At 43.3% G+C, this 17,902-nt stretch overlaps 1 protein-coding gene across 4 annotated transcripts in view; it reads left to right on the top strand.

Moving 5' to 3' along the window:
* The first annotated feature begins 814 nt into the window (after nt 1-814).
* The window catches only part of ZFP91 (ZFP91 zinc finger protein, atypical E3 ubiquitin ligase), an 84,598-nt gene continuing 67,510 nt past the window's right edge, over nt 815-17,902 (top strand). For 2 of the 4 annotated variants that reach the window (XM_073560916.1, XM_073560918.1), the window contains exons 1-7: nt 901-1,159; nt 1,414-1,445; nt 8,284-8,466; nt 8,704-8,743; nt 8,838-8,926; nt 9,021-9,135; nt 15,146-15,262. In XM_073560916.1, coding sequence (XP_073417017.1) covers nt 936-1,159; nt 1,414-1,445; nt 8,284-8,466; nt 8,704-8,743; nt 8,838-8,926; nt 9,021-9,135; nt 15,146-15,262 — 800 coding nt within the window. In that variant the 5' untranslated portion in view covers nt 901-935. The other 2 variants (XM_073560919.1, XM_073560917.1) reach the window with 2 other exon arrangements.

A 17,902-nucleotide genomic window follows, 5' to 3' on the forward strand; every position in this document is an offset into this window, starting at 1 on the left:
TACTGTCCTCAGCCAGATACTACACACACTGCTACTGCAGCACACAGGCAGATTCCGCACACACGGCCATAGCTGCATACACAGGCTCATACTGTCCTCAGCCAGATACTACACACACTGCTACTGCAGCACACAGGCAGATTCCGCACACACAGGCCACAGCTGCATACACAGGCTCATACTGTCCTCAGCCAGATACTACACACACTGCTACTGCTGCACACAGGCAGATTCCGCACACACAGGCCACAGTTGCATACACAGGCTCATACTGTCCTCAGCCAGATACTACACACAGTGCTACTGCTGCACACAGGCAGATTCTGCACACACAGGCCACAGCTGCATACACAGGCTCATACTACCCTCAGCCAGATACTACACACACTGCTACTGCTGCACACAGGCAGATTCCGCACACACAAGCCACAGCTGCATACACAGGCTCATACTGTCCTCAGCCAGATACTACACACACTGCTACTGCTGCACACAGGCAGATTCCGCACACACAAGCTCGCGCATTCTCTTCTTCCCTACAGCACTCATTTTCAATACGCATGCAAGTTCCGTGTATTGCCTATTTGCAACAAAGTTATTTTAGTTAAAAAAAAACGCTGAAACTTTCATGAAACTACAACTCCCAGAAGGCAAAGCACATCGTTTATTGGATCAGAGCATGCGTATTAATTTTTAGCTCAATCTCCCCACCTCCTCAAGGACCGTCCAATCAGCTTTTCCGTAACTGAACGAAGTGGGGGCAGCACAGCTCAAGCTTAGCGACATTGAAACTGTTGTGCATGCGCAGTGCGTTGCAGGCGAAAGCGGTATGCGTTTCGCACAAGCGCAGTCGGTCCCAAGCCGTAAGCAAAAGGGGTGTACACGCGAAGTGACGTAAGTGCGCTGACCCGGAGGGGGAGCTCCGCGCCTGCGCAATGCAGCATACAGAGAACGAACTGGCTGACGGACGGATGCCGGGAGGGCCGGAGCCGCGGGGCCGCCCGAAGCGGGCAGCAGGGGCCGAGGGGGCGGCCGTGGAAGATGAGATTGTGTCTGGGGGCTCCTCCCGCCGAAGGAAGGCGGAGTGTCCGCGGAGGAGGAGAAGCCGCCGGGAAATGCCTGGGGAGGAGGAGGAGCTAGGTCTTGGGGGCAGGCACAGGTGAAGACGTCACGGCAGAGGGGCTGCTCTGGAATCTACAGCAGTGTTGGGAAGGGCGAGGCCGGGGCAGGCTGAAAGGTTGTGGGCGTGTTTATTAACATATTGGGCGTGGCTGCAGTGCTGATTTGCATTTGTGAGGTGTGCAGGGTGCGCCCCACATCCTGGTCACTAGTGTGATGCCTTGCTCGTGCTATGGGGGGCAGCGCTGTCTGCATAGTAGGATGTGCACTAACCCCTGTGCTTTCCACTTCCAGCTTCCTGGACGACGACATGCTGGCCAATAAAGGTACGTTGGGCATGTTCCTGCCGCTGTGTCCCATGTTACGTGCGGAAGCCGCTTTCCCGGTGGACCTTCCTCGCCTCCTTGCGCATTGGCCTGGCTCCATATAGTTTGGGCTTTACTTAAATGCCTGTGATTTTTGCAGTATATCTTGTCCCATTTTCCTTTTCCAGGCTTTAAAAAAGCATTTTTATTGTCTGTTTCCTATGAGGGCTGTGACTAGTCGGCCCTCTCTCCACGGTATCACGCCCCTGTGGGAGTGACCACATCATTGGCAGGAGCGTCAGATTGGCACCACTACCCTGCAGCTCTGTGTACAACTAGCACATATAAAGATCCTTCCCCTTTAAATCGCATCTGTCACCAAATTGTGCTGTAAAAGCGGCATACATGATTAACCCTTGAATGCATAAGGACATACAGGTTGGTCATTGCTGATGCCACACGCAGTAGATGCTGGCTACGTTGCATAACCAAGCTCCGATTGCTGCTGGTGACCATGTAGATGCCGCTGTCGCCTTCTAAAAGCGGCATGGAAATTTATCCTGTGCTTGCGTGCAGTGGCTCCATGCGATGGGTTACCAAGGATGAAGGCACCCATCAATGCCATGTTGGCACGCATGTGGAGCTCAGCCATGATCCTCACTATATACTGTCATACTATGGCATTGCGGTATATAATGGAAGTGATCAGATGATCGGCAGGTTCATATGCCCCGAGGAGACTGTAAGATAATGTAAAAAAATCGAAAGAAAAAAAGTTTATTTCAGTTATAGCAAAAAATCAACTCTCCCTTCTTTCTGACTTTCAAAACGACTTTTTATTTTAAAAATAAATTGTAAAACTAGGTGGTATTGTCAGGTTTATAAAGAACATAAAATACACAAAGTCATAAAGAGAGAAAAAATCAAACCGTCAGAATTGGGGTATTTCAGTCACCAGTCCTCCATAAAAAAAGAAATGAAATAAAAAGCAGTCAAAACACATGTATCATCATGCAGAAAAACAAGCCCTCACATAGCCCAAGTGTGGGTCTCGCAAAACGGCGACACAAATCAATATTATTTATTTATTTTTTATGAACTGTTTTTTTTTTTTTGTTTGTTTTTTTTTTATACAAACTTAGTATCGCCAGAATTGTACTGACTGGGATAATCAAGTGTCCAGGTGTTCACCATGAAATGAATACCATTAAAACGAAAAAAAAAAAAAAAAATGTTGCAATTGCATTTTTTTTTTTTTAGCATTTCATCCCGCTAGGAACTTTTCAGTACATTGTGTATTAGAATCGAATGTTTTATTCATAACTCAATGTCTTCCGAACAGATACAAGCCCTCACACTGCTATCTGGCTGAAAAAAATTAAAAAGTTATTGCTCTGGGAAGAAGGGGAGGAAGAAACGCAATAATGAATATTGTGTGCATACTTGACAGGAATCTGTCAGCAGCAAAACGCTATTAGCCTGCAGATACGTTAGCGTTACTAACCTGCCCTGTACCTGCACGCATCTGAACACTGTGAGGAGAAAGTGAACTTTATTCTCCCCGGCAGCATTCTGTCTCAGTCACCTCTCTGAGTATAGAGAGCGGCGACAGTAACAGCGCCCCCGCCACTGACTGGCTGACACTGGCTCTGCATTGGGGCCGGCTGTCAGTCAGTCACAGCTGCAGCTCTCTATACTCAGAGCGGTGACTAAACAGAATGCTGCCGGGGAGAATAAAGTTCACTTTCTCCCCATAGCGTTTGGCTATGTGCGGGCACCAGGCAGGTTAGTAACGCTATTAATCTGCAGATTAACCAGGTATCTGCACGTTAATATCATTTTTTTCTGGTGACATGTTCCTTTAAGGAGCTTAATAGATCTTGCATATCTGATGGGGCTGGTATACTTACTGTGAAAATTAATTTCATAATGGCTGTATATTTCATATTGACCTCGTAATGAAATCTGACAACACATTTTACATATGGAAGTTTGAAGGTAATCTGTCAGTAAGTCCAACACAGCCCACATATGATATTGAGGTCTTTAAACTACAATTCCATCAAGACCTTTTATATCTTCTATCTGTTGCTGTATTCGCTAGTAATTGATATTTTTATTAATATGCAAATGAGGCATTAAGAATATGTGCACATGTTGCAGATTTTTCCAAATCCGCAGGTAAATCCACAGGTCAAATGACCTGTGTTTTACCTGCAGATTTGGTGCAGTTTTCCCCTGCGGATTCCTATAATGGAGCAGGTGTCAAAACGCTGCAGATCCGCACAAAGAATTGACATGCTGCGGATTTAAGGGTGTGTGCACACTGCGGATTCTGCTGCGTTGTACAGTACCTTTTATTTTCTATGTAAAATGAAAACCGCAGTGCACCTGCTGCAGAATTTCCACGCAGATTTGCTGCTGTTTCAAATCCGCAGAAAGAATTGACATGTCAATTCTTCTGACCTGCGCATTTACCTGTGGATTTTACTAAATCTGCGCGGAAAAATCCGCAGAGCATTCCGCAGCGTGTGCACACACCCTTAATCCGCAGAAAATCCGCAGCATGTGCACAGCGTTTTTAATTTCTCATAGACATTAATGGTACTGTACAACGCAGCAGAATCTGCAACGTGTGCACATAACCTAAGTGCTCTGGGAGTGACCCAGCACACAGGAGCCTCTGACAGTGAGACCATGCGTTATCTATCAGGTGCTTGGCAGGTGCACAACATTGGGAGGCAGTGGCTTCTGAAGTCCTGTGTCTTGCCACACCCAGAGCACCTAATTTCTCATTTGCATATGAATTGAAATTACGATTACTTGGAAATGCAGTAACAGAAGATATGAAAGGGTTGATTGACTTACATTTCAAAGACCTGCATTCCCGTAAATGCAGTTTGGGGGAATTGAACTTATTGACAAATTCTTTTTAAATCGAGTCTTCGCCCACCTAACGTCTCTGTTTTCTTCCACCTGTCTGCTGCGGCAATCTCGCACTGCTTAATACAAGCTGCAGCTGTCCATCAGGCTGTATGGGCAGAGATGGAACGTACTTGGATTTAGGAGGTCTTTAATTAGGTTGTCTGGGCTTATTGTTAGTGGGTCAGTTGCTACTAGCTCTTGCCATATGAAGACTTAATGGTAGAGGTACAGTTACTTTTTTCAATGACAGTAAGGAGTTGTACCAAAAGTTCAAGCTATCATCCATCCCATAAATTGGTGATAAGTAGCTAGCTGCTGGGGATTCCACCATTTTTGACAACTTGGCTCTTGAGTGTCACGTTTGCATGTAGAGGTGGTCTCACATGCCCACCACCGCTTGATTTTCTATGCAGTTGCTAGAGATAGACACTGTGCTATCACCTATCTCAGCAGTCCAATAGGCAATGAATAAAGGATGGTGGGCATGTGTGACCATCAATCAATGAAAACTGGGCACTCCAGAAAGCCCCATTATCAAGATTGGTGGTGGCTTCAGCAATGAGGATCTCTAGTGACCAGCAGGTTATTAACTATCCTATTTATAGGTGATAATTTGGCACTTATCCGTATCTCATCAGTGATGCTGAGATGAGGGTCGTGCTCATTATTATCTACATGGCCCAGTTCTTGATTATGATGAGGGTGGCATACAACCAGTTCAATTAATATTGGGGGACAATCCTGGAGAAAGCTTCCGTCATTATATCATGTCTCCTTAGCGCTAGTTTGAAATTCAAGAATTTGAAAACATTTTTTTAGTTGTGTGTGAGATACCAAACTTTGGCGTGGAAAAAATAGCTGATATTATTATTATTATTATTATTATTATTATTATTATTATATAGCACCATTGATTCCATGGTGCTGTACATGAGAAGGGGTTACATACAAATTACAGATATCACTTACAGTAAACAAACTAACAATGACAGACTGATACAGAGGGGAGAGAGGACCCTGCCCTTTCGGGCTTACATGCTACAGGATGGTGGGGAAGGAGACAGTAGGTTGGTGGGTTGCAGCAGTTCCGGTGTTGGTTGAGGTGATATCACCGGTAGTGGTGAGAGAGAAGGAGGTAGCGGGGTCATTGCAGGCTGTAGGCTTTCTTGAAGAGGTGGGTTTTCAGGTTCTGTCTGAAGGATCCAAATGTGGTTGATAGTCGGACTTGTTGGGGCAAAGAATTCCAGAGAATAGGGGCTATTCGGGAGAAGTCTTGGAGTCGGTTGGGTGAGGAGCGAGTAAGTGTGGAGGAGAGAAGGAGGTCTTGGGAGGACCGGAGATTACATGAGGGAAGGTATCGGGAGTTTAGTTCAGAGACATATGGGGGAGACAGGTTATAGATGGCCTTGTAGGTCAGTATTAGTAATTTGAACTGGATACGCTGAGGGAATGGGAGCCAGTGAAGAGATTTGCAGAGGGGAGAAGCGGAGGAGTAGCGAGGAGAGAGATGAATTAGTTGGGCGGCAGAGTTAAGGATGGACTGGAGAGGTGTGAGGGTGTTAGCAGGGAGACCACAGAAAAGGATGTTGCAGTAGTCGAGGTGGGAAATGATGAGGGCGTGCACAAGCATTTTAGTAGATTGAGGGTTGAGGAAAGGACGGATTCTGGAAATATTTTTGAGCTGGAGGCAACAGGAGGTAGAAAGAGCTTGGATGTGCGGTTTGAAGGACAGGGCAGAGTCAAAGGTTACTCCGAGGCAGCGGACTTCTGGTACCGGGGAAAGTGTGATGTCATTAATTGTTATAGCTAGGTCGGGTAAGGAAGATCTGTGAGATGGAGGAAAGATGATGAGTTCAGATTTGTCCACATTGAGCTTGAGGAAGCGAGAGGAGGAGAAGGAGGATATGTCTGATAGACACTCTGGGATTCTGGACAGCAGAGAGGTGACGTCTGGGCCAGAGAGGTAGATCTGAGTGTCATCAGCATAAAGGTGGTAGTGGACTTTGAGTTGCCCCAGACCACGTGTATAGATTGAGAAGAGTAGGGGTCCTAAAACAGAGCCTTGGGGGGACTCCAACAGAGAGAGGGTGGGATGAGGAGGTGGTGTGGGAGTGGGAGACGCTGAATGTGCGGTTGAAAAGGTATGAGGAGATCCAGGATAGGGCAAAACCTTTGATGCCGAAGGAGGAGAGGATCTGTAGTAGGAGGCAGTGGTCAACTGTGTCGAATGCAGAGGACAGGTCTAGAAGCAGTATAGAGTATTGTCCATTTGATTTGGCAGTAAGTAGGTCGTTAGTAATTTTGGTCAGGGCTGTCTCAATGGAGTGATGGGGGCGGAAACCAGATTGTAGATTGTTAAAGAGCAAGTTAGATGAGAGGTGGGAGGAAAGTTCAGCATGGATGTCCTGTTCCAGGAGTTTGGAAGCGAATGGGAGCAACGATATTGGGCGATAGCTGGACATAGCGGTTGGGTCGAGGGTTGGCTTTTAGGATAGGCGTGATTGTGGCATGTTTGAAAGCAGAAGGGAAGGTACCGGACGTTAGTGATAGGTTGAAGAGGTGGGTTAGGGATGGGATAAGTGTGGTGGTGAGGTGGGATGGGATGGGGTTGAGTGCACAGGTTGTGAGGTGCGATTTGGAGAAGAGACGATTAAGCTCCCCTTCAGTGATGTTGGAGAGTGAGGTTATGGGGTTTGGGCATTGGTCTGGTATACAAAGGGGTTGTGGTGGTTGAGCGATGAAGACTTGCCGTGTTTGGTCAATCTTTTTTTTTGAAGTGTGTGGCAAAGTCCTCGGCAGAGATGAGGGATGTTGGAGGAGGCAGTGGTGGGCGGAGTAGGGAGTTAAAAGTTTTGAATAACTGTTTTGGGTTGTAAGATAGGGAAGATACGAGGGTTGTGAGGTAGGCCTGTTTAGCAGAGGTGAGGTCAGATTTGAATCGAGTGTTGCCTGTTTGAGTGTGGTGAAGTCATCTTGTGAATTTGTTTTCTTCCAGCGCCGCTCTGCAATCCTGAAATGCAACTTAGTCATAGATGATTACGGAATATTTCATTTTTTTTTTTTCTTTAATTTTCTTCACAGTAGTCAGGCCAAAATGCTCCTTAATACTTTTATAAAATAAAATTATTTCTGTAAAACTTTGGTAGCTACAGAAAGTGGACCTCGGAAAGCCAGGCTTTCTTAATGGCTGCCTATAATGGTTGTCTTCAATGGTTCCCATCTGTATGGGGGGTTAATCCATGCCCTCTTTGCGATTCGGAATCCCCTGTAACATTCAGATCTAAATGATGAGGAGTCTGTAAGTGGATTACTAGGCTGTAATGAAGCCCACCTCTGTGTATAATATTCAGTTTATCTGTTTCTGAGTAAGCTGGCTGACAACTAATTTGGATTTTTTTATTTCTGCTTACATGGGTTGTAGTCCAAAGCAAGTGACCTTGGCATTTTCACCACCCAGCTTTATTACAAATACAGTTAACCAATAAATGGCTTGATATTATTTAAATGTTTGGCATTTTCTACTCTTTAAGGGAAAAATTAAATCAGGACAGTATTATAGGCAACAAGACCTTCTTCTCTTATCTAATACTTGAAACTGTGAGGTCCATTGTATTTAGTGGGTATTAAAGGACCTGCCAAAAGTGGCCAGTTTTTGCTCATATTTTATTTCCGCTGCTTCCCTAAGTATTTCTGTTTTTATTTCTTTGAAATCCACCATACTATTCCAGAGATATAGGCCTCTATGACGCATATGCGAAGTTAAAAAAAATCTGAATACTTGGGGTTGTAGCGAAGATAAAGTAAGTGCAAACAATATTGACCCTGTGACCGGTCCTCTTGAAGACCCCGTAGCTCTCTCCACTGCTTAGTGTTGTTATTCATCATTACTGTGTTTCTTCTCTCACGCTTTCCGTATTTTTACCTCACCTCTCAGCACCAAAGTGTGAGGTGGAGGAAGTAGGCGTACAAGAGAGAGAGCCTCCCATATTAATTCCTGACTCCCACCTGGACGGGGAGGAGAAGCGGACAGTTGTGAAGGAAGGTGTCAGCACACAAACAGACTCCCCTACTTTGGAGCTCATCTGTAAGACCGAGCCTGACCAAGATCTAGTCTACGGTAAGAAAATGAAAGCGATGGCATACTGTTGATGGCTGTAAAGTAGAATATTCTGAAAATATCGCTCCCATTTGGCATGAGTTTTCTGTATAAACCACAGAACGTTTTGTAGGGGATGTGGTAACATGGCTAACGCTTAATTTCTTTGTTCTTAAAATAATGAGCACAGCATGGGTATTACTGTGGCCATGAATGCAATCATAAGGACATTTATTCTTGATGACTTTCATCTTTCAGAGATCAATGAAGGACCTTCATCGTATACAGCTGGAATCAGGTAATATGTCTGCTAAACTTTTGTGTTAGTATCATTTATTGGTGTCAACGTTTTGATTTCTGCTTGTTCTTTGCTTTTTTGTGCTCTTTTTCAGTGATGAGGAAGATGTGTTAATAAGTGAGGAGGAGACTCCATATAAAGATGATCCCACTGATGAAACCTACAGACCCCCTCATATAGAAAGGTATTGGACATTATCAATGGCCATGATCCATACTTTACCATCTGTCTCCGGCTTCTTTTATTTCTATAATCTTCCTTCTTACTTCCCCTTACTGACTTCTGCTTCTCAGTGAAGATGATGACGATGATGAAGATGAGTTGATAAGTGAAGAAGAGATTGGTTATAAAGATGATCCCAGGGATAAGAGTTACAGGCCACAACTGAACAGGTACTTGGTGCTTCTGCTGTGCCACCATCCTTTTGAATTAAAGGAGGTTGTTCTATTAAGAAAGTACGTTTTAATCATTAGATCTTGGAATAACAGATCCACAATTGGATGTGTGTAAATAAAATGTTCCTGTGCTGATATAATCTTATAAATGTGCCCCTGCTTTGTACTGTGTAATGGCTGTGTCTTACCGAGCAGGGACATGGTGTGATCATACCACAGCACCTGGCAAGGTGAGGAATAAAAAGAGATTATTTTTTTTACATGACAGGTTCCCTTTAACCCTTTCATGCCTCAACCCTTTTTCGTTTTTGCATTTCTGATTATCGCTCCCCTTCTTCCCAGAACCATAACTTTTTTTATTTTTCCATCAATATGGCCAAGTGAGGGCTTGGTTTTTGTGGGGCAAGTTGTACTTTTGAACGACACCATTGGTTTTACCATGTTGTGTACTCGAAAAAAAAATTTCAAGTGCGGTAAAATTGCAAATAAAGTGCAATTCCACAACGATTTTTTTTTTACTATGTTCACTAAATGCTGACCCTGCCATTATGATTCTCCAGGTCATTACGAGTTCATAGACACCAAACATGTCAAGGTTCTCTTTTATTTAAGAGGTGAAAAAAAATTCCAAAGTTTGTTAAAAAAAATAAATAAATTGCGTCATTTTCCAAGACCCGTAGCGTCTCAATATTTCATTGTTAATGATACCATTTTGGTACAGATACGATCTTTTGATCGTCCGTTGTTGCATTTTAATGCGGTGTTGCGGCAAATCTGGGGATTTGAATTTTTTTCTCGTTATGCCGTTTAGCAATCAGGTTAATCCTTTTTTATATTGATCGGGCAATTCTGAAAGCAGCAATACCAAATATGTGTATTTTTGTTTTTTTTTGGTTGTTTTATTACAAATGGGGTGAAAGTGGGGTGATTTATTTTTTTTATATTTTTAAAAACATTTTAAAAAAATGCCGGAGCCCACATCAAAGGGGGAGACACAACTTGCACAGTACTAGTACAGCGCATGTCGTGAAGGGGTTAAAGGGAACCTGTCACCTGATTTGGCCTCTATAAGATACGGCCACTGCCTTTAAGGGCTTAGCTACAGCATTCTATCATGCTGTAGATAAGCCCTCAGTCCTGCAAGTGAAGAAGAATAAGTTTTATTATACTCACCCAGGGGGGGCGATCCGGGCCAATAGGTGTCGCAGGTCCAGATCCGGCGCCTCTCATCCCATCTTCTTGCGATGCCGCCCTCTTGCTTGCTTCATTGCTCCCCGGCATTGTGCTCCTGCGCAGGCGAACGTATCTGCCCTATTGAGGACAGAGCAAAGTACTGCAGTGTGCAGGTGCTGGGCCTCTCTAGGCTTTCCTGGCGCCTACTGGTGACCCCCGTGGCACCCACTGGTGATCCCTGTCACGTGATAGCATGTCACCGGTGGGTTGGCATGAGAACCAGGAGGTCTCCTGGAGACCTCTATGGCTGTCAGTGCCGGATTGCTGTGAGCGCTGCCCAGTGGTCGGCGCTCATAGCAAGTCAGCAATTCTGCTGCTACATACAGGTGATCTGATCATAGCCTGTATGTAAAAGAGCCTATCGGGTTATTGCAGCTTCTAGTCTCCCATGGAAACTATTGAAGCATGCCAAAAGTAACAAAAAATGTTTTTTTAAAAAATAAAGTTTAAATCACCCCCCTTTTGCCCCATTCAAAATTAAACAATAAAAAAATCAAACATACACCTATTTGGTATCACTGCGTTCAGAATCGCCCGATCAATAAAAAAAAAATTAACTCGACCGCTACGGCGTAGCGAGAAAAAAGTTAAAATGCCAGAATTACGTTTTTTTGGTCGCTGCGACTTTGCATTAAAATGCAATAACGGGCGATCAAAAGAATGTATCTGCACCAAAATGGTATAATTAAAAACGTCTGCTTTCCACGCAAAAGAATAAGCCCTCACCCAACCCGAGATCACAAAGAATGTGGCATGATTTTTTTTTTTTTTTTTTAAACAAACTGGATTTTTTTTTTTCACCACTTAAATAAAAAAGAACCTAAAGACATGTTGGCGTCTATGAACTCATAATGACCTGGTGAATCATAATGGCAGGTCAGTTTTGGCATTTGGTAAACATGGCTAAAACAAAATCCAAAAAAAGTTGCGGAATTGTCCTTTTTTTTTGCAATTTCACCGCACTTGGAATTTTTTTCCCATTTTTGAGTACATAATATGGTAAAACCAATGGTGTCGATCAAAAGTACAATTCGTCCCACAAAATACAAACCCCCATATGGCCACATTGATTGAAAATAAAAAAGTTATGGCTCTGGGAAGAAGAGGAGCAAAAATCAGAAACGCAAAAATGAAAAAGGGCAAGGTCTCAAAGGGGTTAAAGTGAGTACAGTCAGAATGGGGATGCCATGATGCTATTTTTGATAAATGTGTCTGTTGAGGAAACGTACTAGCTGACAAAGCCCTGTGATACGTGACCCCAGATGTGCACTAACAGGGAGAAGTGTAGCCTGCAAAGTGTAGAAATATAGCCCCAGCTGCTGCTTTCCACCACAGCTGTATTTTCCCATAAATTGATGCATTTTTGTTAGTGAACTAGGCCATGAAGGGAAAGGCTTCATAAAAGGAACTGGACATGAAGATCTAAGAGCACTGCAAAGTCTGAAGTTGGTTGAACACCATTGTTATCTTTATCATTCAACCCTTCACGCACGTGCATGCTCAGTTCAATAGATAAAAGGGAGTATTCTTGGTGCCAGACTCATCCCGTGGTATTTTGTCTTCTGTTAAAACAAATAATCGGGCATGTTTACAGGCAACTTTCCTTATCCTCCTTTTCCCATTGTCTCCTGTTGTGAGTTCATTCTCTGGTTCACCAGTTGTGAGTTCCCCTTCTGGACTCCCTCTGGTGGTGATGGGAGGTGGTGCGGCTGGTTTGATCGGTGGAGATCTGCCACCTGAGAATGAGGATGACGATTGGATCTCAGGATTCTCAGATTGGATTTAAGACAGCCGACGCCCTATTCAGTTGCTGGTGATTCCTTCTGGCTTGTCAGCTCTTGGTTTTCAGCTCTGTTCCAGTCATCTAAAGCTAAGTTTTTCTGCTAATGTTCACACTTGATTTTGTTGGTCTATTCAGTTTTTTGTGTGGTCTGCCAGCCCCGGCTGGGGGCTGAGCTGAATTTCCACTCTTATTTATCAGTATTTTGCCAATTGGCTTTTTGTCCCTTACTAGTTCGGTCTCTTTTTGCTCTGTCTCAGAATATTTCAGAGTGCTGATATAGTGGGAGAAGTCTAGTGACTTCAGGGTTAATTTTGCGATCAGAAGTGTTGGAAATTATTTTTATAGGGTTTTTTGCAGGTTGCAGACAGTGTCTTCCCTTTCCTTTCCTGTCCAGTTAGTTTGGGCCCCATCATTTGCTCAGCCTATTTTCCTGCCTGTGTTTGTGCCTTCATCTTGTTTCACCGTCAATACATGTTTGGGGGCTATCTATTCCTTTGGGGTCTGCTCTGGGGCAGTTTTCCTTTTTCTTGCTTTAGGCTTATGTAGTCCTCCGGCCGTGACGAGGCGTCTAGGTTCATCGTAGGCACACTCCACGGCTTTGTGTGGTAAGATCAGGGGTCTGCAATCTGTATAGTTACCAACCACTTCTGGCCGTCCACCGTAGGTAACTGCTGCACTATGCACATTTGGTCCTCTACATACATGTACACGGTCATTTTATGGGAGAGCCTCATCTGGAAATAGCTTGTCCTCTGTAAGGATGAAGGATCAGGCATGTTGACAGCCAGCAAACCCAACATTTCCTTCCGCTGACATCTGTCATTGGGGGAAAGTGGACTCTTCACCATGCACATTAATGATCAGTTACTCCAGCTGAAATAAGGGTTGTTTAACTGACATTACCTGTTTCTTGTAATATTCATCCTGTGTATGAGCACTCTAGATGCTGCTTTAGTTTAGAAATTTTTGTCAGACTGGTCTGTATAGCCTTCAGGACATTAATTATACGCAGTGAAATTAATCGCAGTGAGAGGTAGGCGGTTGCACTGGCAATGGATATTCATTTCTCTTATAGCACGCACAGTTACAGCGGCAGTCGCCAGCTTCCAGCAGCTGTAAAAAAAAAAAAAAAAAAAAAAGCCAAAAAACCTCCTCCTTGCCTTCCCTGCCTGACTTCGTGGCATCTATTTTGACTTCCAGCAACTCAGGCGGCCGTGTGATCACGTGTCCCACTGAGTGGAGAGAGGTGAATATTAGGGTGACCGGATCTCATATGGGGGGGAAAAAATGTCAGAATCTTGTTCGTCTGGACCCCACAAAACGATTCCCCTTTCCAGATATTGAGAGAGCCAAAATTTGAGCTCGATCAAACGACGTTAACCTGTGCCGCTCGTCGCTCAAAGTTTGAAAAAATCCAAATTGAGGTATTTTAAGATTTAGGTATTTTGCATAGTCTGTTAGACTATAAAGAATGTGACAACAACATTGCAGAAATAGCCCTGACCAAATTTTCGAACCATTTGTGGTATTTGAATGCAGAGTTGGTGGGATTATCGTTTTTTGATCCCACCATTACAGACAATGAAAAGTTGTTAATGGCTAATAAATTGCTCAGTAGCACAGGTGAACCATCAGAGCACGCTAACTTACATGAGTTGATAATTTTACATAGTTATCTAATCTATTCTAGAGCTTTTGTTAAAGTAGTTTTTGAAACGTCAGAATATAATGCTCGGCATTTGCTTACAACTTGCAGGACATATTGCTTTTGTTCTTCATCTTTTGTCAGAAGGTCGTTAAAGTCGGTTACTTCCTACCTCTTTTAATTTTTCTTTCCTAACTTTTGGATTTACAACCCTAGCGTGCTCTGATGGTTCATCTGTGCTACTGAGCAATTTATTAGCCATTAACAACTTTTCATTGTCTGTAATGGTGGGATCAAAAAACGATAATCCCACCAACTCTGCATTCAAATACCACAAATGGTTCGAAAATTTGGTCAGGGCTATTTCTGCAATGTTGTTGTCACATTCTTTATAGTCTAACAGACTATGCAAAATACCTAAATCTTAAAATACCTCAATTTGGATTTTTTCAAACTTTGAGCGACGAGCGGCACGGGTTAACGTCGTTTGATCGAGCTCAAATTTTGGCTATCTCAATATCTGGAAAGGGGAATCGTTTTGTGGGGTCCAGACGGACAAAATTCCGACATCGATTTTTTGCGGTCACCCTAGTGAATATTCATTCCCTTAATGAGTGGAAACACATGATCGGCCGGCTGCAGGAGCTGCTGGCACCGGAACAAGATGCTGTGAGGGCCCGCAGAGAAGGTAAATAGGAGGGTTTTTTTTTATGCTTTTCTCATGGGGTGGGCATGCATACAAGTATAGGGATGAGGAACCATGCATACCAGGACAGGGATGATGAACCATGCAGATAAGTACGGGGATGAGGAGGCCGTGCATATTGGGACAGGGATGAGGACCATGCAGACAAGGATGGGGATGAGGAGGCCATGCATACCATGATGGGGATGAGGGGACAATGCATATCAGGCTTATACTTGAGTCAATACGTTTTCCCAGTTTTTCGTAGCAAAATTAGGTGACTCGGCTTATACTTGGGTCGACTTATACACAAGTATATACGGTAATACTAAATCAGGAGCTACACCCTGCATAAAAGGAACATTTACATGAATGGAAGAAGAAAGGATCAATGCAATGCTTATCCTTATTGCATTGATCCTTTCTTCTCCCATTAATGTCTTAATAATGTCTTAAAAACACCCTTTAAACACCTCACTTTTGATAGTGCTTTGGACTTTGGGGGTCAACCCCAAGCAACCATACCTTATCTTGCTCTGGTCCCATGTTACTTTTGCTCATTACAGCACAGTTTAGAAAGGTATAACTAATAAATTATTTTCTCTATTTGTGTAGTGCTACTGCAGTTATTAAACTGTGCATGGCTAAAATTCTTTCTTAGGTCACCTACTGGCTCCAGACGTCGAGGTCCGCGTTCCAGAGAAGAGACAGCCCCTGTAGAAGTAAAAATGGAAGTGAAGGAAGAGAACCCTGTCCCTGAGCCAGAAGCCCCTAGGAAGTAAGTGACAGTATAAATGGTAGTGCCTAATTATAAAATTCCTTGTTCTACTAATCGATGCTTGTCTCAGCCGACGGGACCCTTCCCAATCAGTAAGTTATCACCTATCCTGTGGATTATTGATAACGTGTGTTTAAATTTTAGCCACCGTTGAGTACCGTTTTTTGTTTCCTGACCGATACCCTTTAATTTTGCAAAATATATTTTTTCATAAATTCAGAAGAAATTACTTCATTATCCTTTAGAGCACACAGCTTCAATAAATGCTCTCCCAATTGCTTAAAAAAGTGTTGCTATGAACAGTTGTTCCCACGGTTAACCCCTTAATGACCACCGATAGGTCTTTTAATGTCGGCAGTCAAGGGTACTTATTCCTCAGCGCCGCTTTTTAATGGCACTGAGAAATAAGATTATAGCGCCCCCCAGCGTTGGATATTCTCGGTTACCGGGGGTAGCTGAGACCCCAGAGAACATGATTCAGGTCAGTTTTTACCGACCCCCAGTGTTGCGTTCACTGTTATACACGGAATAACGGTGACTGCAAAAAATGATCTAGCACATTAGAGGAGAGAGAAATGGGGTCCCCCGAGCCCCCTGGTACCTCCAGTGTCCCTGGATTCTTCTGCATCCCCCGTCTTGCCCTTCGGCCGTCTGCATCTTCCAGGAAAAAATAGCACATGCGCAGTGCGCTAGCCGAGATCTACTGGACGGCGCCTGGTAACAATAGTACATTTTTCTATTGGTTCATTTTGATCACTGTGATAGACCCTATAACCATGATCAAAATAAAAAAAAAAAATAGTAAATCAACCCCCCCCCCTTTATCACCATAGTTATGTAAAAATAAAAAAAAAATGTATTTCTATTTTTCCATTAGGGCTAGGGTTGGGGCTAGAGCTAGGGTTGGGATTAGTGTGGGTTAGAGTAGGGTTAGGATTGGGTTGGGGAATAGGGTTGGGCTAGGGTAGGGTTAGGGTTGGGGCTAAGGTTAAGATTGAAGCTAGGGTTTTTGTTGGGGTTAGGGTTATGGTTAGGGGTTTGTTGGGGTTAGGGTTATGGTTAGGGTTGGGATTAGGGTTAGGGGTGTGCTGGGGTTAGGGTTAGAGTTAGAATTAGGAGTTCCACTGTTTAGGTACATCAGGGGTCTTCAAACGTGACATGGTGCCCACCATTGATTCCAATGCGCCCAAACAGTGGTTTCCCCCACATGCGGGAGTATCAGCTTACTCAGGAAAAATTGCACAACAAACTTTGGGGTCCATTTTCTCCTTTTGCCCTTGTGAAAATACAAAATTTGTAGCTCAAAAAGATTTTTGTGGGAAATTTTTTTTATTTTTTATTTTTAATTTTCACGGCTCTACGTTATAAACTTCTGTGAAGCACATGTGGGTTCATGCACATCTAAATAAGTTCCATAAAGGGTCTATTTTCCAAAATGGTATCACTTGTGGGGGGGTTTCCACTCTTTAGGCATATCAGGGGCTCTTCAGACGTGACATGGCATCCACTAATTATTCCATAAAATTTTGCATTCCAAAAGTCAAATGACGCTCCTTCCCTTCCGTGCATCAGAACAGTGGCTTTCCCCCACATACTGGGTATCGGCATACTCAGGAGAAATTGCACAACAAATTTTATGGTCCATTTTGTCCTAATAACCTTGTGAGCATTAAAAAAAATTGGTCCCAAAGTAATTTTTTTTGTGAAAAAAGTAAAATGTTCATTTTTTTTTCCTTCCACATTGCTTTAGTTCTCGTGAAGCATCTGAAGGGTTAATACACTTCTTGAATGTGATTTTGAGCACCTTGAGGGGTGCAGTTTTTAGAATGGTGTCACTTTTGGGTATTTTCTGTCATATTGACCCCCCCAAACTCACTTCAAATGTGAGGTGGTCCCTAAAAAATGGATTTGTAAATTTTGTTGGTAAAATTCGAAATCACTGGTCAACTTTTAACCCTTATAACTTCCTAACAAAAAAAAAAATGTGCTGATGTAAAGTAGACATGTGGGAAATGTTATTTATTAACTATTTTATGTGACGCCACAAAAATTAAAAATTTCAAAATTTTTGACAAATTTCCAATTTTTTTTCCTAAATAAACGCAAGTTATATCAAATAAATTTTACCACTAACATAAAGTACAATATGTCAGAAAAAAAAGTCTCAGAACAGTGGGATAGGTTGAAGTGTTCCAAAGCTATAACCACATAAAGTAACTGGTTGGAATTGTAAAAATTGACTTGGTCATTAAGGCCTGTTTCACACTTCAATTGTTTGAAGTCAGTCAAAATCCGCCGTTTTTAGAAAAAAACGGATCTGCCATTTTTTTTGGCGGATCCGCCTTATTTCCCATAGACTTGCATTAGCGGCAGATTTTGACAGATGGTCCGTTGCATCCATTTTTTGACGGATCCATCATAATTTTGGTGTCCGCTGTCTGGAGTGGACGGACAATAAACCTTTTTTTGTCTGCGTTAAAACAGCGGATAGCAACGGATCCGTCACTGTCCGCCATGCGTTATAATGGACGCCTATGGGAGACTGATCCATTGCAAACTGTTAATTGACGGAATCCGCCAACGGATTCCGCTTTTTATACTGAGCATGCCTGGAAGAACTCCAAAACCTGTTCTGGCAGC

The sequence above is a fragment of the Dendrobates tinctorius genome, unplaced genomic scaffold, assembly GCF_039654945.1.
Source record: "Dendrobates tinctorius isolate UK_male_01 unplaced genomic scaffold, ASM3965494v1 ptg000308l, whole genome shotgun sequence".
Lineage (NCBI taxonomy): Eukaryota > Metazoa > Chordata > Amphibia > Anura > Dendrobatidae > Dendrobates > Dendrobates tinctorius.